The sequence below is a fragment of the Fukomys damarensis genome, unplaced genomic scaffold (genome assembly GCF_012274545.1).
Source record: "Fukomys damarensis isolate Sample0158 unplaced genomic scaffold, DMR_v1.0_HiC HiC_scaffold_34, whole genome shotgun sequence".
NCBI lineage: Eukaryota > Metazoa > Chordata > Mammalia > Rodentia > Bathyergidae > Fukomys > Fukomys damarensis.
The window spans coordinates 21162236-21187553 of NW_022900946.1; the positions used below are offsets into that span (position 1 = coordinate 21162236).

General features: G+C 53.6%; 3 protein-coding genes across 12 annotated transcripts in view; 1 reads left to right on the plus strand and 2 right to left on the minus strand.

Annotated features, from left to right (window-relative positions):
- The window catches only part of Tsc2 (TSC complex subunit 2), a 36541-nt gene extending 29448 nt beyond the window's left edge, over nt 1-7093 (minus strand). For all 8 annotated transcript variants that reach the window (XM_010620435.2, XM_010620433.2, XM_019206985.2 and 5 more), the window contains exons 1-8: nt 6996-7093; nt 6347-6513; nt 4580-4666; nt 3153-3263; nt 2180-2324; nt 1181-1298; nt 652-700; nt 189-314 (exon numbers count right to left, since the gene is read on the minus strand). In XM_010620435.2, the coding sequence (XP_010618737.1) occupies nt 189-314; nt 652-700; nt 1181-1298; nt 2180-2324; nt 3153-3263; nt 4580-4666; nt 6347-6484 (774 nt within the window). In that variant the 5' untranslated portion in view covers nt 6485-6513; nt 6996-7093. The remainder of the gene's footprint in view (nt 1-188; nt 315-651; nt 701-1180; nt 1299-2179; nt 2325-3152; nt 3264-4579; nt 4667-6346; nt 6514-6995) is intronic.
- Nucleotides 7094-7146: 53 nt separating this feature from the next.
- Nucleotides 7147-14156, plus strand: Nthl1 (nth like DNA glycosylase 1). Of its 2 annotated transcripts, none has more exons than XM_019206986.2 (6): nt 7147-7302; nt 8415-8650; nt 8937-9107; nt 9947-10106; nt 13426-13528; nt 13609-14156. In XM_019206986.2, exons 1-6 carry the CDS (start codon nt 7188-7190, stop codon nt 13730-13732), a joined length of 909 nt encoding a protein of 302 aa, XP_019062531.1. In that variant the 5' UTR covers nt 7147-7187; the 3' UTR covers nt 13733-14156. The 2 variants fall into 2 exon arrangements, with proteins under 2 accessions (XP_019062531.1, XP_010618738.1); XM_010620436.3 differs by having other exon boundaries at nt 7148-7302; nt 13423-13528.
- Nucleotides 14157-14737: 581 nt separating this feature from the next.
- The window catches only part of Slc9a3r2 (SLC9A3 regulator 2), a 12153-nt gene continuing 1572 nt past the window's right edge, over nt 14738-25318 (minus strand). Inside the window, exons 2-7 of one of the 2 annotated variants that reach the window (XM_019206987.2) lie at nt 22658-22858; nt 17203-17382; nt 16840-16993; nt 16722-16765; nt 16062-16124; nt 14738-15841 (exon numbers count right to left, since the gene is read on the minus strand). In XM_019206987.2, coding sequence (XP_019062532.2) covers nt 15683-15841; nt 16062-16124; nt 16722-16765; nt 16840-16993; nt 17203-17382; nt 22658-22858 — 801 coding nt within the window. In that variant the 3' untranslated portion in view covers nt 14738-15682. Of the gene's footprint in view, nt 15842-16061; nt 16125-16721; nt 16766-16839; nt 16994-17202; nt 17383-20020; nt 20315-22657; nt 22859-25318 lie in introns of those variants that run through there. The other variant, XM_010620437.3, reaches the window with a different exon arrangement.

Sequence of the window (25318 nt, forward strand, 5' to 3'; positions counted from 1 at the left end):
GCTGTCCCAAACTAGGCATGGTAGTGCATGCCTATAATCCCAGCCCTCAGGCTGAGACAGGAAGATTGCTCCAAGTCCAAGGCCAGCTCTGGGCTACATAGTGAATTCAAGGCCAGCCTGAACTACATAGTGAGACCCTGTCTCAAAACAAACAAAAAATGATGCTGTCCCAAGAAAGGACTCCCCACCTTCCAGCAAGGCTCACAGAGTTCCTTGACATTGATGGTGCGGCACAGGGTAACAATGAACAGAGGGAGGCTCTCAGCTGGCAGGCAGTTGTAGCAGACCACAGCGTCCAGCACCTGCAGGGAGACCTGCAGGAGGGAAAAAGATCACACCGATGCACCCCACTCCCACTCTCCTGCTCACTGCCCGTTTGCCTCCCTCACAATCACAGAGCATACATTTGGGAGGCACTCCTGTACCCCATCCCTATGGGTCATCAACACTATGCTGGTCCATTCTAAGACAAAATTCCATGATGAACCCCATCTAACTACCCTTACTGGGCAGACTTCTACGGCTCAGTGGGGCCAAGGAACTGCCTGGGGACTCAAAGCCAGAGGGTGGCATGTAGGGGTCAACCTGGAATACCAGTCTCTTAGAAACTAAGGTGCAACAAACTATCCCCTGGGGAGGGGTATCACTGACCTCTATGTCCACAGAGGACATGGTCCGGATGCACAGCAGACAGATCATGCTGGGGAGGAAGTGCCAAAGTCAGTTCAGAGTGTGTTTCCCAGAAGGCTGAGCAACTGCACTTCATGTTTTAGTTACTCTGTCATGTTGGTTACGGGACCAGCACATCCTTGCTTAGGGTCGCCACTCTATGCCAGCTGTGTGCCCAGTGCTGAGTGTCTGGCAGGAGACAAAGCCCCTGCCCTCATGGACACTACAGGATGTTTAAGAAAATAATGATCAAAAAAAAACAGCTAAGTTTAAGACAGGTCCACTTCCAACTCCTGTATTTATTTGGTGGCTTTGCTTTATTCACCCTGCAGAGCTGAACTTAAGAGCTAAAGCAATGGAACTGTATCAGAATAACACTATTTAAGTTCTGTTCTATACTTTTTCCAGTGCCAGTGGTGATGACTGAACCCAGGACCATACCATGTGCCTGCTAGCCAAGTGCTCTACCACTGAGCTACACCCTCAGTCCTTATTTAAACTCTCTTCTTACTGAACCATTGATGCGATGTGTTCATCAAGGTAACAGCTGTTGAACTTGACCAAGTTCACAAGCACCAGCAGAAATTCTGAGGACAAGCCAATATCCATCCACTGCAAGACGAAATTCGCTGTAGGAGAAGAGGACAGCAGTTTGCTGAGAAGCCAAGACTATATTTCCTCCTCACCTCCTTCAGGAAAATGAGTCTGGATTCCATCACCACTGAGAAGCACACAATCAGTCCCCTTGCAGTCACAGGCAGGTCACTTATGGTGCCCAAGAAGACTCAGCAGGAGCCTCACAGGGACCATGCATGGATACCACCGAACTGCCTGAGAGTCAGAAATGGGTGGCAGGACTGTGCAGTTCAAACTCAGACCCGACTACCCTTGCAAGGGAAATACACATAACGGGGCAGATGTTCAGGAGGGCCACGTTCAGAAGACAGGTTCTTGGGTACTCTCATCATCCTAAGAGTCTCTGGAAGGAGACACATACATGTGTATGGCTTCCAGCTTCAGAAAGAAACCTGCCAACAGCCGCAGCACCTCTCCTGGGGCAGATCGGCCACCAAAGTCATCTCTGGACCTCACAGCAGCAATAACCCAGTCAGATTTATTTCTTCCTCCTTCCCCCAACAGGGACATGAAATCTGGAGTCTGACCAAAATGTCTCACTGGCAGGGCACAGGAGATCAACCAACAGTTAAGAACTCAAGCTGGGCACAGACAAGCTGGGTGAGATGAGTTGACAATATCCTCTCCCAGTGACAGATAGACTACCACCCACCCACTTCAAAGGCACCTTTGAGGGCTGCTTCCCAGAGACTCTGAGCCAGCAGGTTTGTAGTGAAGCCCAGGAGCCACATGCTAAAAGAGCTCTTTCCTTATGAGATCCAGGTGAGTAGAGCTACATGGTGCTATGACCCTGTAACCACCCCCAGGTCCTTCTCCATCTCAGGTTAAATTTGATCCAAGGTTAGAGAAACACCACATCCAGTGTGGCACCAACCCAGTTCTTCTTCCAAGTAGGTGATATGTCTCCCATTGTCTGTGAGGGCCTTGAAAACTTCCAGCCTTTCATGGAGGTCTTCACTGGAGGGGTAATCTCTGATGGCCTTAAAGAAGAGGGCTCTGAGAACTCCCAAGCTGTCACCCTAAAGACAAAACCACTGGGTCAGCACAGACCTGCTAAGTTCTCCCTCACAGTTGCCTTTCAGGAGGCCAGGAAGAGCAACAGGCACTGAGACACCAGCCTGTTGTCCTTCCCTCAGGGAAGCAAAGGATGGGTTGGCGAAGTCTGTAGGCTTGGGGTCGGGGACAGAGTCACTGGCTGGCAGCTGACAGGTATGTCTGGACCACCTACGGCATTGGGCTCTGGGTATGGCAGGGCACACAGCAGGGACAATGTAGCCCTTGCCACCACCCAGCTCACAGTACAGGTTAGATCCATGCTCACACATCATGATGACAAAGGGCAAAGGTACCAGGTAAGGTACAGCAGAAGTGGATAGGCCACTAACAGCTGGGTCATGAAGGAAGAAACTGAACACCGGTGGAGAAGTCTTCCAGGCAGGAATAGCAAGATAGACCTTGGATGTTCAAGGGTTTGAACACTCCTGCCCAGCTGGGGTGTGGTGAACAAGGGGAATGCTCTGGCTGGGGGACAAGGCAGCAGGAGCAAGGTAATAACGGCCATGCCAAGGCACTGCTCCCCACCTTTCCATGAATTGCATCTTTCCATCCCCAGAACAGCCCAGAGGAGGAAGGTTCAGCCACCACCCACATCAAAAGTGAAAAGGTAAGGCTCAGGGGTTCCAGTAACTAGCCAGGGTCACACAGACAGAAATAATGGCACCACAATGTCCATGCATGATGTCTAGCTCCGGAACCCCAGACCCTACACAGAGCACACCATCAAAGACAAGAGTCCACATGGCTAGTGACCTGATATCAGCCAAAGTTCATCAAGCTCCTCCCCTTACCTGCCCCTGTACAATAGCCTTCAGGAGGGCCAGCACTGCATGTCGAGCCTCTGGTGGCCGCTCTGGCTGCAACAGGTCTGCAACAGCATTCCAGAGTGCTTCCACTGCATGCTGCCACCAGCAAAGAGGGGATAGTGGTAAGGGTGTGGTCTCCAAGAACCCTGGCCCCTCAATACAAGGACATGACTAAGGACAGAGCAGAACATGGGGTCCTCTGATTTAGAACCAGTTCCTCAGCAGCCTGCAATGACCACAGGTCTCAGAACCACTTTAAACCCAAACAGGTCCCTTTAACCAGCCCCAGGCTGAAGGCTGCAGAAGACAACAGGCAAGCCAGGAGAGCAGTCTTGGCTTTCCTAAGATTGGGAAAGAGTCTTCTGTAAAGCTGCTCACTCTGAAAGAGGTCTGGGAAGTCTCTGAAACAGACGTGCAGGGTGAGGCCTGGGCCTGTAATTTACCCAAAAACCCTGGCCCATGCCTTTCCTCTGTGTGAACCCACCAGCTGTGAGCCACTTGAAGATGCTAAGAAAGAACTCTGCTTAGCCTTCTGAAGTCTGCTTCACTCACAACTCCCACCAGCTGTGGAGAACTGATTTCCTGCTGCCCAGAGCCACCCAGATTCGTCTTATTTGACAAGCACTTGAGCTAGCTCTTGCATCAACTTTCACTCCCTTCAACCAGGGTTCACAAACCACTCACTTTCCTGGGCCTCCTCCTCTTAGGAGTGGGGATTAAAATGGTAATGACCTCCTAGATGTCAGATTTGCTGGAACCCTCCTCTCCTATGCTGCATTCACAAGATTCCTACTGATACAACCTGAGGAGCAACAAAGACACTGAGCCTCTGAACCATCCCAATTTTTGTTTTTGTTTTTGTTTTGGTACTAGGGATTGAACTCGGGACCTTGTGCCTTGCGAGGCAGGCAGCAGGACCACTGAGCTAAATCCCTGGCCCCCATCTCAGCTCTAATAGGTCTGTTTATCTATCGGCATCACATTCTGTACCTACAATGGCAAGGTTATCAGCGTGGAGCCTGTTTTTTACATTGCTCCTGACATGCAGCTTGCATATTTCAGATGAATTGATGAAAATACAGTAGACAAAGTGAGTCACTTCCTGAGTCTCACACACAAATGATGGGCAGGGCCAGGAGGAGCTCTAAAGTGCTAGAAAGACAACCAGCCACTCTGCCCATGAGACAGCGTAAGACTGGAACTGCCAAAACTACACATGCTGTGTCTCTTCTGTAAGACTGCCTCGTGCCACCAACCAGTCATACTTCCCAAGCAGGCCCAAGACCAAAGTGCCGTGAAGCAGCCTCTGTGAAACCACACCCCGTCTTGGCATCCCACCAGAAAACTCAAGGCTTCTATTTTTCTTTCTCTAAACTCAAGGCTTTTAAATGACATCTCTGAGACAAACCCACCTCTTCAAATTTCTTAGTTTTTGCAACTTCACAGATCTGCCCTATCACCCGGATGCGATTGCTGAGGCCACATTCAACACTCAGTTCCTAGAGAGTGAAAAGAAGAAAAAAAAGGGGCCAGTTCTCAGATGACTGGTCTCCCTAATTACAATCACAAACCATTCTACAAACTGTTCTGCATTTTCCAGACTAGAGCTCTGTAACAGGTCTCTATGAAGATTTGGCAATGAGCTTACTGCTGCTCCTCAGCAGACTGACTATGGGCAAGGTATCATTTTCCTATCTGCAAATTTTTATTGAGATAAAACTCACATAATGTAAAATACATCACAGGGATTTTAAACTATGCAATTCAGTTTAATATGTTCACAATGCTTGCAACATCTCCAGTTCCAGAGTATTTTCATCACCCCACAAGGAAATCACATACCAATTCCTTCCTCTGTTCAGCCCTGATGAACACTGACTTGCTTTCTGTCTCTCTAGATTTGCTTATTCCGGACATTTCATGTAAACAGACTTGTGCATTATGAGAACCTCTATGATTAGCTTCTTTCATTTAGTGCATTTTTAATGTTTGTTCCTGTTGTACTATGTGTCAGCAGTTCACTGTTCCTATTACTGAATCATATCTCATTAAATGGCCGTAGCCATCATCAGGTGATGAGCATTTTGGGTGTTTCTAAATTGGAATTTTCAGGCTGGGGATGTAGCTCAGCAGTGCCATGCCTGCCTGGCAAGCACAAGGTCTTTAGTTTGATCCTTGGTACCCCCCCAAAAAAAAATTCAATAAAAATAAATAAATAAATTGGAAATTTTAAAAGTGTGAAAATTTTGTATTTATTTATTTATGAGGAAAACATGGCATTAAGGTATGTGTTAGTAGGGGGAATTCAAATACATAAAAAATAAGGTGGGCCGGGGATTTAGCTCAGTGGTTCGGTGGCCTGCCTTGCAAGCGCAAGGACCCGAGTTCAATCCCCGGTACCAAAAATAATAACAGTCATAATAATAATAATAATAAGGACATGTTAGTCTTGTTGACATGAATCTATAGTCCCAGCTACTTAGGATGCTGAAGCAGAAGAATCAAAATTTCAAGACCAGCCTGGGTAACTCAGCAAGATCTGGTTTCAAAATTAAAAAAAAAAATTTTTTTGGCGGGGGGGTACCAGGGATTGAACTCGGGTCCTTGTGCTTGCAAAGCAGGCCACTGAACCACTGAGCTAAATCCCCGGCCAAAACTTAAAATATTTTAAAGGACTAGGGTATAGCTCAATGGTAGAGTCCTTGCCTAGCATGCATGAGCCCCTTTGTCCAAATTCTAGTTACCACCAAAAAAATAAAAACAAAAAGATGGGTTGGGGATGTAGCTTGCTGGTAGAGTACACACTTAGTATGCACAAGGATGTGGGTTCCCACAGCCAAAAACATAAAATAAGGATCCACTTTTCCTAAGAACTCACATATTACTAGTTAACACCTGGCCATATCTTTAACTGTCTGTGAAGATGAAGGCATTCAAGCACACCTGGCAAAATGGGTTTTCTTGCATAACACTTGAATTCTAATGCACGTATGCTACAGCAGGTCACCAAGATCCTGACGCTAAGAGTCCTGAGGAAAACATTTGTATGCCCTCATAAGACTGAGGACAGCAACCCTGTGCAGTCATCAGGAACCCATTCCCCACAGAACCCTGTGACAGACCCAACAGCCTTCCTTGCCTCCTCACTAGGCTAACAAAGGGATAGGCAGCTCACTCACTCTCAGGATTTCCGCTGTGATGATAAACTCCGTCCGTTTGCCTTCTGGAGACCTAGGATTTGGCCTTGGTGTTCCCAGTCCCAATAGAATCTTGAACTTCTCCTTCAAGCCTGAGTCTTTGTTGGCTGGCTTGGCCATGGTGGCCAGGGGCCCAGAAGAGGGCTCCTCTGTGTAAAAAGAAACAGGCATTGGAAACATCTGAGTTACAGCTCCACCCACATGCGCCGCCGCTGACCTCCAACCGCACCAACCCTAGTTTCTGGGGTGACAGACTCCTTCTCCCTCCATCCAGTGGAGACAACTCAACTACGGCCTGGCTACAAGGCCACAGAAAGTACAGAAGATGCAGGCCTGGCCTAACTAGCTCAGACACGGCCGCTCTCGCCCTCTGGGTACAGAAGCCACGACTTTTACCACCTCTCTTCTCCTGGATGGATGAGAAGCTGTCTAGAGAACACCTGCAGCAGAGACCTGCTCACACCTGCTGTGACTTATAAAGCCAAAGAGTGCTTGCAGAGACAAGATCAAGCTGCGGTGGGTGCAGTTGAGGCCTGAGCACACGGAGCCCGCCTCCCCGCCGCCCAGTCACCGCTGGGTCACACCATGGTCTCGGCCAGCAAGAGAGGCTGACTTTCCAGGAGATACTCACCCCTTACGGCCGCCAGCCGCTGAGAAGGTCTCACTCCCCGGACCCCAAGCCGCCGCCGGAAGCACGACCCACACTTCCGGGGGTGGGACAGTGTCCCCACGCAGGGCTTGTCGGGAGCCGTAGTTCTCGGCATGTATTGAGCATGTGATAGGCCGCCAGGGCCGCCGGGATGTGTAGTTAGTTGCACCTGGCATGATGGCGGCGGCAGCGAGGATGTTAACGCGCAGTCAGAGCCGGTCTACTTGTGTAGGGTCGTGGGGCAATGGGGAGGAGCCCGCGCCACCAGGAAACCGAGAGGTTGCAGCAGGTAGCGTCGTGGCTACGAAAGGAGAGGCGAGGGAAGGGGACGGGGTTTGCAGGCTGGGATTCTGACCAGGACGCGGCAAAGTCCGCGAGCGCCTGCGAGCCCTCTGGCCCCACGTGCGGCCTTGCGGTTCCACCTTGGCCTTTTCTCTGAGGCTGGCATCACCCTCGTCCGGAGCAAGAAAGCCACTCCCACTAGCCTGCCCCGGGACTGTCCCTTGTGCCAGGGTGACTGTGGGGCACAGCAGCCCTGTGCTCAGAGCTGCTTCCTTCTTGGCTGAACCGACTGCCAAGAAAGACCCAGCCAGACGTCTCCCCCAGCTGGAGGGTGGTGCTGAGAGAACACAGGAAAAGGCATGGCATTCATTGTATTTGCCCTGTAACCTTTAACGGCCTACGGTGCGCCAAGAAACAGGACTCAAAAGAACAGGACTAACAGATCACCTATATTCTCCTGCTAGGACTTACGCAGATTTGGCCGGAGCAGGATTTCCATAGGCATTTAGGGCACTAGGGAAATGCAAACAAGGATGTCCTCTGGAACTGGGATGGTAGGGGAAAGGTTGTGCAGTGGGGAGCAGGCAGGTGATAATGCCTCCCAGGGCAGCAGGTGCTTTCTTGGCCATAGAGTTTGAACTCATCTCGAGTGCAAAGGAAAGCCAAGGAGTTCTGAAAGGGGCGTGACGCAGTCTGATTTGAGTGTTAGAAAATTATCTGAGCCGGGCATAGTGGCGCACACCTGTAATCCCAGCACTCAGGAGGCTGAGGCAGCAGGATTGCTGTGAGTTTGAGACCAGCCTGGGCTACACAGTGAGTTCCAGGTCAGTCTCAACTACATAGTGAGACCCTGTGTCAAAAAAAAAAGGAAAATTATCTGAGATGCAGCTGAGAGGACTATTGGGGCATAATGGTAGAGGCTACTACTGAAATTCTGGGGTGCTAACTACACTTTGTTAGGGTTACTTGCTCTACCTTGCAGGAGTCAGAGCATCCCCACAGGGGATAGATGGATGACAGTCCTTGCCTGAATGAGTGAGAAGGCCAGTAGGCAGCACCTGCGCCCATCCCTCCCCTGTGACTCCTCCATTTAAAAGATTGAGTGGCACTTTTTTACAGGAATAAAAAGCCACAGACCTGTGAAGCGACAGCAGAAGACACAGAGGCTGCATGTATCCTATGAGGCCTTGAATGGTGAAAAAAATGAGGGGGCTGAGCCCCTTGCAGTGACAGTTTGGGAGCCCCAGGACTGGCAGCAGCAGCTAGCCAATATTCGCACCATGAGGAGCAGGAAGGATGCACCTGTGGACCAGCTGGGGGCTGAGCACTGCTATGATCCCAGTGCGCCACCAAAGGTAGGCAGGGGCCCTACCTCTCCAGGTGACACCACTCCCCTAAAAGGAAGACACTTGCTTTCTCTCAGGCCTCTGGCATAGGACAGCCTGAGATCGGGCAGCTCTTAGCTGGCACCCTGCTATACAGACAGCACACAGCAACCTCACACACACACACCCTCTTACCCTTGGTGAGTAGAAGGTCCAGGGGGACAAAGAGAAGGTGGGTGGAGGCCTTGACTGGGGCCTGGCCCAAAGTGAGCTCCCAGAACCCATTGCACCCTGGTCCCTGTCATTGTGCAAGCAGGTGCGGAGATACCAGATACTACTGGCCCTGATGCTTTCCAGCCAGACCAAAGACCAGGTGACAGCGGGTGCCATGCAGCGACTTCGGGCACAGGGCCTGACGGTAGACAGCATCCTGCAGACAGATGACAACACACTGGGCAAGCTCATCTACCCTGTGGGATTCTGGAGGGTGAGCCTGGCCCGTGGCAATGGGACTGGGGTGACATTGGCTTGGCACAGACGCATAAGGCAAGGAGTAAGCATCTCTGACCACAGCTCCTTATGCCGGTAGGGTGGGGTGGAGGCAGGCTTTGTGGTTGGTACTCTTTCTAGAACTCCTTGACCTTTCCTGTTTGCTCCCCTTCCTTCCTCCACCTCCCCGCCCAGCTGCCTGCCCTTCCTTTCCTTCCCCTTTGTTTACTCCAATCCTCCCTGGAGAGCATCACCCCAAAGAGGCTCCCCCATCCCACAGAGCACTGCGTGGTGGGTGGACAGATCTGTTAAAAGTAGCTCATTGGGTGGGTCTGTTTCTACTTAACCATGGTGTGGGCTGTAGTCAGTCAGACAGGTTTTAAATAGCCCTTTCCACTCAGGCCCAGGATGGGAACCGCCTGGCTGGCTCAGCAGCTGGTGGGGGAGTCTGGGGCTTCAGCTTTCCTTGCTGAATGCCCAGGTACTGAGGAGCCCAGCTCCTGAGAATGGCTGGGCTGTTCAGCCTGGCCCAGTCTCTGGGAGGAATGCTGGGGCAGAGGGACACAAGCTAGGCCCCATAGACATGTCATTGGTCTGTGTGGACTTGTGGCAGAGGTCTAGCCCTGCCTTGGGTCCTGTCAAGGGCTTCCTTTAGATCTCCCTGCTGCCCTTGGCTCCTTCCCATCTGCTGTGGAGTAGAGAGAGCGGATACTTCTGCCTGAGTCTTGCACAGGTGACAGGCAGCTCTGGGCCCCTATGGGCTTCCTCAGAGCCTTTTCCTCACAAATCAGGCCACATCTCCCCACCCCAGGGCTGACCCCTTTAAATATCTTTCAGAGCAAGGTAAAGTTCATCAAGAAGACGAGTGCTATCCTGCAGCAGCGCTACGATGGGGACATCCCAGCCTCTCTGGCAGAGCTGGTGGCACTGCCAGGTGTCGGGCCCAAGATGGCACACTTAGCTATGGCTGTGGCCTGGGGCACAGTGTCAGGCATAGGTGAGTGGCACATGCCAAAGGAAGGAATGACAGGCTTTAGGCTTGCTGGCTACTGGTGAGAATCCCTGCATCCTTATGACCTATGACCTAGCTCCAGCCTCCTCACCCAAGACTTAGGAAGGTCTTCCCAATGCTAAGCTGGCCAGCCTGCAAGAGATGGATACTGACAGCAGGAGCTCAGATTTGCTAAACACCTACTACCCGCTGGCTTCTGTGAGGAGCCCTGGGGCTCGATGAAGGTGTGTGCCTCCTGCTGGAGAGAGATTCAACAAGGATTGCCTCACCTGTGGGTGGAAACACATGCTGCAGAGCCTGACTTGGGCAGATAGTGTCTAGGAAGACTTCCTGAGGTTATGTTTCCATATGAGCTCAGAGTAAGGCAGGGTTAGCCAGTCAGAGAGGAGGAAGTGAATTCCAGACAGAAGGAACAGCATCTGCAAAGCTGTGCAGTGGGTAAGAGGTCAGGAGCAGGAAGCTCTGAAGTGAGAGCTGAATGGAGAAGTTTGGGGCAGGCACAGGGCCCCCCATGGAACCCTTTTCCTGGATGTCTCTTGCTGGCATTAGAGATTGCAGTGTAGAGGTACTGAAATGAGGCAGACTCCCTGGGGTGGGGATGGTGCTGCTTCTTTGTTGGACCTTTACCCAAAGAAACTGAGGCTCCTGTAGCCACACGGCAGCCAGGCCCAGCCAGCCCAGAAACCAGGAAAGTGAAACCAGCCTCCCCTTGCCCCTGACTCTAGGCTGCTGTAGGTTTCTGCAGGAGCTCTGGTGGTGGGGATTCTCTCTCTCAACAGGTCCCTGGGCAGGCAGCCCTGCAGCATTCCCTGACAGGCAGGAGAGCAGCTCAGGGCCCAGAGCTGTAATTGGGAGCTGGTGGCTACCATTGAGACTGGAGAGTAGCAATACCTAGGAAAACCAGGATGGGCAAGAGCAGGGCACAGCCTCCTCCCCTACCTCAACTCTCTATAGTGCCACCTGCCAGCCTCCTGGAAGACACTTGAGCTTGTCTGGGCACTGTCCTCAGCTGCCTAACCATATCCCAGGAATGCTGTGTCACGTTAGAGCACCTCTGTCTGGAAAGGGCCCATGTCCAGGTGGGAGACGATATTTTGAGCACAGTAGACATGGCACAAAGGAGTGTTAGAAAGTCACTCTGGTTGTCTATGCTTGATCATCACAGAGACCCCAGGGCTGCTTCTTAGGGGAGATAAAAAGTTCTCTTCACATAAAAAGCTAGAGCTATAGGTTCAGGAACCCATCCCAGCTCTTCTACTTCTAGCTGAGCAACCTTGGGTCAGGCACTTGGCTGACCCTTCAAAGCCATACTTAACAGATATGTCAGAAGCCCTTTAGGTCAGCACAAGAGTCTCACATACGATGTGGCCCTGGACTGAGCCCCTGGATGTCCTAAGAAACGTGGTTGCCTCTGTGTTAGGAGGGATCAATCTCAGGGTTTGTGAAGTGTGATCCTAAGCCATCATGCTCAGCCTGCAACCAAGGTTCCCAAGTGTTGGCAAGGCAAGGGAGCCACTGCAGGGATTAACTTCTATTGCTGAACCCTGGAGAAGAAAGCAGGTGGGATTGCAGCTGGCACGATGCCTGGACCAGGTGAGGAGGCCCTAGTGAGTAGGCACCTGGGCTGAGCCTCTGCAGTGGGCAGATGATGGGAGCAGGAGCTGAGGCCCAGGTGGACCACAGCTGCAGCAGGCCTGGCCATACTCCCTACTCTGTCCCTCATAGCTACAGTGGCAGATTCTAGCTCTGCAGCAGTGATCTTAGGCCAGCCTGCTGGATCCAGTTGCTGCTATCCAACCTGGTACCCACAGCCAGTTCCTGGGCCAGGAGTGACCCAAACCACAGGAGATGGGGCAGAGGAAGCAGGGCAAGCCTTTCATGGGCCGGACATCATTTCTGGGGAAATTATGGGCTCAGAGTACATGCTTTTATGGGTTTTTGTTTTTGTGAGTTTTTTTGTTTTTTTCTGTAATTTTTTGGTGCTGGGGATCAAACCCAGAGCCTCAGAAGTGCCAGGAATACTCTACCCTAGATAGCACATGCTTTGGAGTGAACCTTGCTTGATCTGTTTTTTACACCCATGGATACTTTGTAAAGCCTTAGTATGTCAGGCTTGATGGTGCACACCTGTAATCCCGGTACTTGGGAAGCTGAAGCAGGAGAATCACTCCAAGTTTGAGGCCAACCTGAAGTACATAGAAAAACCCTGGCTCAAAACAAAACCTGGCTTGGTGGCACATCCCTGTAGTCCCAGCACTCAGGGAAGTGGAGGCAGGAGGATCACCCAGAATTCGAGACCAGCGTAGGCTACATCATGAGTTCAAGGCCAGCTAATTAGTGAGACCCTCTCTCAACTGAAAGTAGAAATAAGGACCAAAATTATAATAGATGGGAAATGGGAAGAAAATATTCAAATGAGAAGGGGAACGAGGGGAAAAGAAAGAAGGGACAAGGAAAAAAATAGAAGGGAAAAATAGAAACAGCTTTTATAAATAGTCAAAGGAAGGGGGAAATGAGAATAAAAGAAGCCAGATTGGGCCGGGGATTTAGCTCAGTGGTTCCGCCACCTGCCTCGCAAGCACCAAGACCTGAGTTTGAGTTTGATCCCTGGTACCAAAACAAAACAAGCAAGCTATATCATGTACAGGTATAAAGTCCTTATGATGAATGCTTTCATTATATTTAAAATGTACCAGTAAAGGTTTTGCTTCAAAAATAAAAGCCGGGCATGGTGGCACACGCCTGTAATCCCAGCTGAGGCAGGAGGCTGGAGGGTCGCTGTGAGTTCGAGGAGACCAACCTGGGCTACATAGTGAGTTCCAGATGATCAGTCTCAACTACATAGTGAGACCCTGTCTCAAAAAAAAAAAATAGACCCTCTCAAAGCAAAAAAGTCAGAAAAGACTTAATGAGCTAAGACTGATGGTTTTCAGCGTGGGATCTGACCCCAGCAAGCCCTTGACCCAAGTTAGCTGTTACTATTGTTGGAGCAGAGTCTAGGGCAGAGATACCTTCCTACCTACCCACCATCACGATTGCTGGGACTGGGCTCTACCAGCTTCCCTGACAATGGGAGGGAGGCCTGCAGGGGGCTGCCCAGCTTCCAGGGAGAGGCTCCAGGTCCAGCCTAGCAGCTGAGAAGCGGCAGCTGCTCAGATGGGCAGCCAGGGCTGTGTAGTTCCTATCATTGCTCTGGAGGCCTAGCGTGGGTGACTCAGCCCCCCGCCATGTACTACTCAAGGTTTTGGGCGGTAATAGTTTGGCATAGTACACTGGCTCATCCTGACCTGTTTCTACACAGCAGTGGACACACACGTGCATAGAATTGCAAATCGACTGAGGTGGACCAAGAGGATGACCAGATCCCCAGAGGAGACCCGCGCTGCCCTGGAGGAGTGGCTGCCCAGGTACATTCAGCGGAGGGGTATTGTGATAGATGGGGCCTCCCCTTCCTCTTTCCACATTGACATGGCTGTCACCTCCACAGGGAGCTGTGGCGTGACATCAACGGGCTGTTGGTGGGCTTTGGCCAGCAGATCTGCCTGCCCATCCACCCTCGCTGTCAGGCCTGCCTCAATCAGGCCCTTTGCCCTGCTGCCCAGATCCTCTGAGAGCTGTGGGGCTGCAGCTTGGGTCCTGGCTGTTACCTATGAAGTGCCTTTGTCTGGGGAGGAGGGGTGTCACCACCTGTATAATAAAGCTTGGGAGTCCTTCGCAGTGGAGGTCTGGCTCACTTCTAACCCCAGGGTCTGGGAACAGTCAGGAAGCACGTGTGGATACTGTTCATGGGTGTTGGGCTAGTTCCCTGGGAGGCTGGGGAGTATGACAGTCCTTGCTGTGTACTCACGGAGGGAGGAAATAGTGACAGCCAGCTGCTAGGAAGCTTACAGTCAGTCTCTGACTTAACATTCCAGTTGTGAACTCTGACAGAAAGGAATAGACCTCCCATTCCAAAATTCACAGGTGCAGACAAATCATGGAAGTAGTTCACATGCCTGTTTGTACTGTACTGTACCACCATTTTAAGGTAACTATAAAAGTAAAAATGGTTTATTTACAGTATTTGTATGAATGTGTTTGGTTTTCTTTATGCTTTACATTGTTTGTCAAAGGTGTGTAAGATTCACTTTCACACTTAAAAACAAATCTGACCTATGAACATTCCCCTGGAATGGAACTCATTCATTCACAAGTCAGGGACTTACTGTACTGGGAAAGTGTCCCTGTGGTCCCTCACACTCGCCCATCTGTAGGCCCATTAGCTGCTCAGCCCAGACTCTGCCAGCTCCTGCACTATTACACCCTGAGATCGGCCTCTGCCAGGCTCCCACCTCCATGTTCACAGAGACACTTGTTTTGACATCAGGGCACAAGCCTTGGCCTCTGTGGAGGGTAGCCTGTGGGCTCACCAGGTGGAGGAGATGGGCAGATGCCCCAGAATGTGCTAAAGAGGATGGGGCAGGGTGGGTCTCAGGAGTGCAGGGGTCCCAAGTGGGAGCAAGAGCTGAAAGCAGCAGCCCTGACTGCAGCCCCAACCACAGGATCCCCTAAAATGGGCCTCATCCATCCACTCCCTACCTCCCAACCAGAGACTCAAAAGAAGACGTAGTGCTAGGTTCCAAGGCAAGGTCTGTTTATTTTTAGGGCGCGCATGCGCTATGGCTTACAAGGCAGACAGCAGTGCCGGTCCATGTAGGAGTTCAGGGAATTGAAAGGGCAGAGTCAATAGGATGTCCGTAGGGATGGATGCCGGGCAGGCATAAGGCAAAGAAAGGCTAGGCCTATAGGCTTGGGGTCCTTCATAGGGATAGTTCTTATGTCCACATTTCCCAGGCCTAGGAGCTGGGGTGCAGGAAGGGGGGCCTGTCCAGAGACTGCCCTTCTGGGAGCATGGGCCTCCATCCTCAGGCCCCTCATAGAGCCCAGGCCCTGTACTCCAAGCCCTTAGATGGGCAGGGGGCTGGGGCCTGGCCTAGTGACCCTCCACACAAGGGAAGGCAGCTCCTACAGGCACATCTGGCCTCCCCAGCCTTTCCCCAAAAAAGCTCACATGAACACGGCCTGAGAGCCCCTGGCCCTCTGTCCCCTGGAAGCTCCTGGGCTTCTCTCAGGATGGTGCTGCTGAGGAGGTGGGGAGGAGACGGTTTGCAGAGAAAGGTTTGTTTTATTGCAGTTATTTTGAAAGCAAGTCATGGGGGTAGGAGAGCTCTGGTATTAAATGGAAACGTGTGGTGCCGGAGATCTTTTTGGGAAAAAAGCAAAAACAAATTTCTTTCAGTCAGCAGTCCTGGGGCAGAGCAGCAAAGGCCCTTGGTGATGTCACACTCTGCCCCCACTCCACCACTGTCTCTTTTTCTCTCACTGTCTCTTTCTGTCTCTGTCTCTCTCCTCACCTTGCTGGGACAGGTCCCCAGCATTGAGCAGGTAGGAGATAAGACAGAGGCTCACTGGGGCACAAGTTGCTTTCTGGATAGAGATGACACCACCTTTCAGTCCACTGAGGCTTGGGGAGCTCTGAACAGGCCAGAGATCCCACGTAGGCCCAAAGAGGCAGGAGGGGCTCAGAAGTTGCTGAAGATCTCACGCTTCCGGTTCCAGTCCATCTGGGGCGCCCGCTTGTTGACCCGTGTGGCCCGAGCCTTCTCCTTCGCCTCAGCTGCTGTGGGGCTCAGGTGGAGTCCACTTTCCTGGAATGGATCTCGCTTCCAGGTACTACCATCCTGGAGGCAGGTAGGGCAGGCAAGGTGCCAGAAATGAGCTCTGGACCTGGGCCCCAGACAGGCACCTTCCCAAGAAGCTTATACCAAAGGCTGTTTGGGGGAACGGGGCAGTGGACACAGGAGGGCTTCCTGGAGCCCCACTGTCCAGGCTGGGATCTCCACAGACACACCTACCCCTAAGGCCTCTGGCACACCCATGTTTGAGCATAGCAGCAGTTACCTCAGTGTCCTTGTCTGAGCCTGGTAGGTCACTTCTGGATGAGCGCACTGAGCCACCATTGAGCTGGGAAACCAAGAGCAAGGCAGGGCTTCAGGGTTCTCTCGCAGGGAGCCACTAGTATACATAGATACACACATGCACACATACTACACCTGAGCGTGCATACCTTTTCTCACCACAGCTACACGTGCTCCTTTGCACACACCACCCCTTTACACATGCTCACAACTGCATCTACTTTGGGAGTAAGTACCAACGCTCTGCTGCTGTCCAGACCCAGCAGTGGACAGGCAGGTGGCCAGCCCTGGCTTGTCACAATATGCGAGGGCAGCTACAGTGCCGGAGTCACCCATGAGTATCACCTGGGATGAAGCCAGGGCCGCCTTCCAAGGAGGTAGGGACTGCAGGATGAAACAGTAGCCAAATAGTACCAGGAACCAGAGCTCGAGGTGCCTGCTGACCTTGTGTGACTAGGGCATGGTGCTGACCCAGGACAGGATCCCTACAGTGGGTATTAAAGCTGGGCTGATAGGGCCAGACATGGGTCTGGGTTTTGCAACCAGACCTACTCAAGAGTAGAGATCCCCAGGGGAAGGAGAGCCTCTGTCAGGCCTGGGGCCCCAGAGGTGCACCTATGGTCACCAGGGCCCACCCTCTCACCTGGGCAGGGCTGGTCCCATTGGTAACTGGTGATGGCAATGGACCTGTGGGGACAGCACGTCAGTGGCTGTTCTCTTTCCACACTGACCCTCCCCCGTGCCCCCAGGCACCGGCCCACCTTCCACATGCTCTTCAGTGGGCGTGACCCGCAGCCTCTTGAAGTACTCATCTGTCTCAGGGTCCACCACCAGCATCCGAGCCTCATGCTCCCGAGCCTTGATCCTTGCAACAACCTCAGCATGGCGCAGCCCCTCCACATTCTGCCCATTCACCTGCCAGCACCAGCACAGGGTCAGCAGGGCCCAAGGGGCCCAGCCTGCCCCACACCACCTAGACAGGTGTGCCATCAAATATTCATCAAAGCCACCACCAGCTGAGGCAGCAAGAGGAATGTCAGCTCAGGTTCCCAGTGTCTCCCCTCCTTTAGCAAGGACCCAAGGCCCAAACATGAACACACATGGCACATCAGTGGGCACAGTACCTCAATGAGCCGGTCCTGGGCACGGAGACCAGAGTGGGAAGCAGGTGAGCCTGGGTCCACAGAGCGGATGTACTGGCCAGGCCGGGACTTGTCACTGTGCAGATTAAATCCATAGCCCTGAGGTCCCTTTTGAAGGTGACAGAGCCGAGGACGAAACTCTCTCGGGGGCCCATTGACATCCTGCAGTCACAAGGCACATAAGATCAGGCTCTAGCGTCCCAGCCCTAGCAGCCACTCATCTGGACACCACCTACCACCCCAGCAAGGGTTCCCAGGTCTCAGCAACAAACACACCATGTAGGGCTGGGGATGGAGCTCGGTGGCACTGTGCCTGCCCTGCAAGCACAAGGTCCTGAGTTCAATCCCAGTACCAAAAAAGATACGGAACAAACACCATGTGCTGGGAAAATTCACACTCAAGGCAGTGCTGTGTGTTGGCTGGTGATGTAGGAAGCAGCCAGGTGAATTAAGCTGCCATCCATCACAGTGACTGAGCAACCGAGATGGCTGTACCCCCAAGCCTGCCAGTGACCCCACCTCCCTGGCTTTCTGCCTCACTTCCAAGGCCTGGTCAGCTGTCTTTCTCCAGAAGGTCTACCGTGAGCTGCAGTCTGTAGTGGCTGTGTTTGCCTTCACATTCCAGGGCAAAGCAGAGCCAGTCCCACCCCTGCAGCCCAGAAAGAAGGGGCCGGAGCTGGAAGGGAGCCCCAGCCCCACCCCCACCACCCTAGCCCAGACACAGGAGCACTCAGTACCACCAGGGAACCCCCACTGCCGCCCAGGGCCCTACCTCACTTTACCTCTGGCATCCTGCAGCTGGGCTCTGGGCCAGGGGACTATGTAGACGGGGCCCAGTGACCCCCACCCAGCAAGCAACCAGAACACTGACTGTAGTGCTGAATGGCCAGCGGCTGCTGGTGCCCAGTTACACAAGGGGGTGGCTAGGGTGAGTAGGCAGGTAGCAGCTCAGGTTTCTGAGGGCGTGTGCAGGTGACGGTGTGCTGGTCCCTCCCTCACCTTCCATCTCCCTGAATCTTGTCCATTAGGGATCCTAGGCCAAACTAGGGCTGGGGACAGCCTGGGGGAGGGTCCCTCAGTCTCAGGGAAGATCTCTAAGCCATGGGCACCTGCCTTCCAGTAGCCCAAACCATCCCCTGGCTGCTCCAGCTGCCCAATCTTTGAGCTCATTCCAAACCCCAAATCTGACTAGGAAGATCCTTGTGTGTGTAGCTATGCAGCTGTGGAAGCAAGGGTGTCTTCCTGCTGCTGTGCCCCAGGGTTCTGGGCCTATTCCTCAGCCTGCCCATCCTGCGTCCCTTCTCTAGACCCCCTTCTCTGACCCCAAAGCCTGGCCAGACACCTTGTTTAGAGTCTCCTGCTGACCCTTGGAACCACTGATGTGTGGCCACCATCTGGCCCCATTTAGAAATGGCAGGAACTGCTGCTCCTCAACTCCCCAGAGGCTCAGATGAGCATATACAGGCTGAATTTCAGGGTAGAAGACCCCCAAAGGCCATGCTACATCGATTCATTCTCTCTTCCAACAGACCTGGAGGTCCAGGTGAGGGGCTTTGGAATAGGCCTCGACACCTCCCTGCAGAAGTGTTGCTCAGGGACATACCATCAGGCATAGCCTGGGATGGGAAGGAAGAAACAGACAGAAGCCAGAGCCAGCTCAGAGCATAAACATGAACATGTGATGTGACCATGCCTAGCTCGGGGACATGGCCCAGGATGCAGGGCCACATCACATGGTCACAGAGACAAGACAGCCAAATTTATACTTTTAAACATCTTACAGGAGGCCACAGATTTAGCTCAGTGGTTCTGCTGCCTGCCTCAAAAGCATAAAGACCCAAGTTCAATCCTCCCCCTGTACCAAAAAAAAAAAAAAATCCTACAGGGACACACACAGCCACCTACACATGCAAACACTGGTCCCGTGACGCCAGCCTGTGGCCTCTTCCCACAGCCTGTGCAACAGCCTGCAGGGCGGAGTCTCTTAAGGCCCCCAAACGGGAAGCAGGATTTGGCGGGGGTATCCGGGGCCATGAGGCCAGGCTAAGGCCATATCCGTGAGGACACACACAGCCACCCACACATGCAAACACTGGTCCCGTGACGCCAGCCTGTGGCCTCTTCCCACAGCCTGTGCAACAGCCTGCAGGGCGGAGTCTCTTAAGGCCCCCAAACGGGAAGCAGGATTTGGCGGGGGTATCCGGGGCCATGAGGCCAGGCTAAGGCCATATCCGTGCTCTCAGGACCATTCTGGCCATCCCCCCACCTCAATGCAGAACACCCGCCTCTCATCACACAGGCCAAGAGATGCCTGCTAATTACTAGCATAAGTCCTCTCATTACAAAGCAGATCCAAGGGGTGCCAGACTTGGCACAAGACCCTCAAATGGAGGGACTGCAATGCAGGGGACCTGGCCAGCCTGCATGGGGGGGCAGTGGCGGCAGGGGCACGCAGTGGGGGGGTGCATTACTCAAATTCCTTCTCCCAGGCTTGGCTCTGCACATTTCCTGCTGCCTCCCTCTAGGCCCTCTGGTTCCCACAGGCTCCCAGCCTGATGGCCGAAGTGGTGGGCAAGCCCTGGTCCCTTTGCTCAGCCTGTGGCCTTAAGATTGCCCCAAGAGTCAGTCTGTGCACCCTCCCCAGATGGTGACTCACCAGTCCTGACAGAGAAAGGCCCCCATTGTTGCTCGGGGTCCAGCCTACTTACACAAAGGTCCCCAAGTCCTCTCTCCCTCCCCTGGAGGAATGAGCAGAGGCTGGGGTCCTCCCAAGCCCAGCCTTTCCCCTACTCCACCTGACCTGTGCAAGCCCCCAGGGTGGGCTCTGTGGAAGGGCTCCTGGAGCTGGGATGGGTGGTGTGGAATTCCTGGAGCGGGCCATGAGAGGCAGGACAGAAAGAGCAGGCAGTCAGCCTACAGACTGGATGGCCAGCCTGGGCTGCCACCCCACTTATCTACCTCCTGTGGTAGCCCAGGTTCCCTGGAGGATGGGTGGGGACATACGCTGAGTCACTTTGGGGCACAGGGTGGTGACTGAACCCTGTCCCCTGCAGAGACTCCAACCCAGCACCCCCCACCTAAGTAGGTTTCCCTCCCAAGAAAGGAAGGAAGGAAGCCACTGGGAGGCCCTGCCCTGCTGTGGACCTAAGGCTGGGGAGACAAGAAGGCAAGTGGGGGAGTCCCCAGCCCCAGGAGAGCGGGCAGTCCTGCTGTGGCTCATACAGCAGAAGAGGGCTGCAGCAGCCTGGGACGCCCAGAAGCCCTCTTGTAGGCGCTGCATCCAGTACCCTGCAGCCATTCACCTCTTGCCCAGTGAGCCCCCAAACCCCACCAGATGGTGTGGTCACAGCTGGGGTGGGATGGGGTGGATGGCAAGGATCTGTCACGACTTCCCTGGACCTGGCACTGCTGACTGCCCTGTTTCTGTTTGGGGGCTGTTCCTGTCGTCACTGCTAGAATCAGCTGTACTGCAGCTGCAGCCTCCCCCAGCCTCATGTGGCCCTGGGATGAGTCACCACTGACAAGGCCTTCTAGGCCCCCAAAGGGAAGGACAGACCAAACCAGTGTCCTCCAGACCCCACCATCCCTACCCAGCCTTCGACAGAGGACACTTGAAGCACAGAGAGGGCAAAGGCAGCTCTTGCTTCCCTTAGGGCACCTAGTGGGGCCCACACATATCTCCTAGATCTGTCCCTCTTTCACAAACACCTTCATCAGATCATACTACCCACCCTCCCACACTCTTGCATTCAACCCCAGAGCAAATGGTCTCTAAACCTAGCTTGTGAAAGTCACACACAGGAGGTCTCACAGAGGGCCCAAAGCAGTGACCCCCATCCCCAGGGTCCCTTGACCCCCCAGGCTCCCTGTCTGCAAGTTAGCCTCATCCAAAGACAGACCTGCCCATCACACCCCTCTTTGTTCCTCTAAAAATACGCCCAAAGGAAGGCCCCTCCTAGGGCTTCCTGCAGCCCCCAGAGCCTGAAATAGCAGAGGTGAGGAGGTCCCACCCAAGGCTGAGGTGCCTCAGCCACCCTACCTCTAGATAAGGCCCAAGGGCGGATTTTTCCACAGGAAGGTGAACTCAGCTACCACCGTTTTGTCTAAATCAATGGACAAATGCTGGAGGGGGGGTTGCTTCCTCCTCGGGGAGGAAGGGAGGAGGTGCCCAATCCTCAGCCAGGGGAAGGGGGCTGTGGGACCAGCTGGCCACCAGCAGGACTTCCCTGAAAGACTCCCGAACATCTCTCCATCCCAAGACAGGCTCCACAGGCTGAAATCCCAGGCACACTAGGGATAGGGAAAGGGAATAGGCAGATCTTAAGGTCCTCTGCACACACTTCAGATCCGATAATGCCAACACCCCTAGGCTACTTTGTCTCAAAGTAGGATCTGGGGATCCCCTGGATTTAAACCCCTTGGGGTAGTTGTGATGGGGTTCTGGGTAGGAGGGACAGGTCAGGGCCTCCAGCAGGTAGAACAAACAGCCCCAGGCCCTTCCTCCTGGCCTCAAGGCACACATCCCAGGTACTGGAGCTACCTGGATGAAGGTGGGGCAGGCTCTCTTTTGTTCTAAAGACAAGGTCTCTCTGTAGTTCAGACTGGCCCTAGGCTGGCCTCAAACTGGCAGCGTTGCTCCTGCCTCAGCCTCCCAAGTGCGGGGATTATAGGCATGTGCCACCACCAATGGCTCCCCTGTTCTTCTCTGGGACTGCACCTGGAAAGGAGGCAGGGATAAGGGGCAGGTGTTACACAAGAGGGACACAGCTGAGTGGGGTGGTGGACACTGTAATCCCAGCACTTGGAAAGTCGAGGCAGAAGGATTGCCGTGAATTCAAGGCCAGCCTGTGCTACACAGCAAGCCTTAGTCTCAAAAAAAAAGGAGCACAGAGGCCTCTTTTATATGGGGCAGGCACCCCATTAGGACCCAATCCATGAAGGGCAGGGCCAGCACCCAATCAGTTCTTTGCAGTGGTTGCTCAGCACTACCCTTATTTGTTAGCCCACTCCACTCCAGCCATGTTGGGCCCCCAATTCAGTGTGTCCTCAGCTCCTCCCCACCATAACACGGCCCGCAGAGGAAGCAGCCTCCTATAGGCCTTCCCAGGACACACAGACTCCCAGAGCCCCTGACAGACACCCAGCACAGACTGGGCAGGTGAGGTCCTGGAACAACCCACCAACTCCACCCAGGCCTCCTCAGGCACTGGGCCCTGGGGTGGAACCTGATGGGAACAGAAAGAGTGGCCCCAAGTGGCCTAGAGGGTGGTCATCAGTAGCAGAGACAGTGATCACTGCAGCAGAGAAGGGGCCAGGCCCCAAGAGGCAGAAGAAACAGCGGCTTGTAGAGGTGACCAGAAATACAGACTGTCATAAGAAGGCTGAGATGGTGACTCTGGGAGCAGCTAAGGGGCCCCATAGCCAGAGCCTAACGTACCTTTTGGTCAGCATCAGAGCTGAGGCTGCCCCCATGTGCCCACTCAGGCTTCGGTTCCCAAGGCCCATGGGCCAGTGGAAGGCCTCGATGGGCCATCTCCTCAGTGCAGGTCAGCTGCCGCCGGCGAAGCTCCTCATCCGTCTCCTTGTCTACCACCAGCAGCCGTGTCTGCCCTTCCACGGCCTTGATCCTCTGTACCACCTAGGACAGGCGGGTGGTGGGAGAGGGTCAGCAGCCAGAACCCTGGACAACACATGGACACTGGCACCACCCTGGGCTGACCCAGGCTCAGAGGCTAGTCTGCAGGGGTGGGCAGCTGGACTGAGAGGCTCCACCTCCCCATCCCCAGGCTCCAGCAGCACCCTCCCTCATCTTGGAACTCGTTGATTGCAAAGGCTTTACGGTTCTCTCAGTCCTTGGCCTCAGCCCAGAGTCTTCTCCAAGAGTGGCTTGGAAGGGGGGGATTGGAAGGAGCCATAGGCTTACAGCTAGTGGAGAGTGAGTCTGCCTGAAAGTGGCAAGGATACGCCTCGCTGGGCTTCAGGTTTTCAGTCTGAGTGTATATGCACATGCGTGTGTGTACATGTGCATGCTCTCGTGCACATATCTGTTTTGGTCTCTCTACCTGGTATGCAAGAGAGGAATATCCCTTGGTGCCACTGTGGTATGCTTGGACCTGTTTCTGTCTCCAACGTAAGAGTCTAAACTCCTGTCTCTGGGCCTCCCATTCCCTCCAGACCAGGGACCCATTCCTGCTGGATCTGTAGAAAGTGAAGATTTGAGTTTCTGGCTCAGGTACCTCCACACATCCCAGCAGAATTCAGTCCCAGCAACCATTCCCCTCCAGACCAGGGACCCATTCCTGCTGGATCTGTAGAAAAGTGAAGATTTGAGTTTCTGGCTCAGGTACCTCCACACATCCCAGCAGAATTCAGTCCCAGCGGGTGAGGGGGCCAAGTGCAGGTACACTGTCCATATGTCTAAGTAGATGCCTATGAAATGTAGTGAGCAGGCAGGCGGGAGCAGGCAGGGTGTTTGAGTGAACTCAGAGGGAGAAAGAGAAGTGCCTGCTAGCACAAGGTAAGAAGGGTGACGACCCCAGCCCCGCCTCGAGGCCCTCACCACTGTTCTGCTCAGCAGATGTTGTCAACACATAGATAGGAAGGTCTGACCAAGGCCTATCCTCTGTGGTCCCTAAGGTCCCTCTTCTCTCCCCATGACCCAGCGAGTGACAGGAGGAACCCAGCATCCTGCTATTTCCTGATGTGGGACCTGGGTAAATTATCTATAATTTCAACCTATTAGTTTCCTCATCTTTAAAATAGGGTTTGTAGGACGGGATTTAGCTCAGTGGTTCACCCGCCTGCCTTGCAAATGCAAGGACCCTAGTTCAATCCCCGGTACCAAAAATAAATAAATAAAATGGGAGTTTTAGCTGTACCTGCTCCCCTCCTGAGACAGCAGGGAGAGTTTGTTATGGTTCTGTGTGAAGTTCTTGGACACCAGCAACCCAGAGGAATAAGCAGGTGCACTTGGGGTGAGGGTGGCAGTGACTCTCAAACAGAAACCAGGAAACAGCTCTCCCAACCTCTCCTCAACTGCTGGACCAACCCTCTAGTTCCCTACCCCTACCCTTTTTCAGCACATAGCCATATTCATTTGATGCTCTAAGAAAAAGACAAGATAGACAGACTGCTGGGGGAGATACTTCAGCTCCTGACCTAGCCAAGAACCAGTCTGCTACCTCCAGGACTGGTCACAAAGACAGGTCCTGACCTGGCTGGCTGGCGCTGTGAGGGACACAAGAGACCTGTAAGCAGAGATTGTGGAGGAAGGCTGGACCCCAGCCAGCATCTGGGGTGAGTGCACTGCTGCCAGCCAATGAAAGACAGATACACGAGGGGGCAGGGAGAAAAGCATGCATGCACTCTAGGCCTTCCTCCAGCTGCAGAAGGCAGGGGCTTTGGTAGTGACCCCAGCCCAGGCAAAGAGCCTCAGAGAACAGGAAGGTGCCTCAGGAGCCAAGGAATGTGCTGCCACACCCAGCTGGGATGCACATTAGTACACCGGCTTCAGACAATGCCAAGTACACATAGCCAGACATGCAGACGGGTGCACACATACACATACAGAGCCCAGCTCACATATGACAGGTACGCAGAGGTGTCCAACCCAGTCCTAGACACACAGTCCAGCACACAACCAGGCACAGGTGTACCCTTAATGTGACCCTTTCCTGGTACACACTGGCAGATATGTGCACACACGGATAACCCCAGAGGGACCTACACCCTCACCCTCACACACATTCACAGTTGTGTACACACTCAGAAAAGCCCTTTTACCAGGATGTCCCAGTGTGGCCAAACCCCGACACAGTCTCACACTGAGGCCAAAGCACACAAGAAGCCAAGAGCCAAAGCCGACGGCCAGAACAGCCGCAGTGGCCCCTCCCTGCCAGGATCCCCCATACACACACACGTGCAGCACTGGGCTTCCCTGCCAGGAGCCGGCCAGACCACATCCCCCATTTCTCCACGGAGCCTACACAGGCCACCGAGCGCCACCACCCCTATGCCTGGCCGGGGCAGGGTTTGGCGAGCCAGGGTTCTCTGCACCCCGGGGGAGGGGCCGGCCCGGGGTGGGCGCAGGCACCCACCT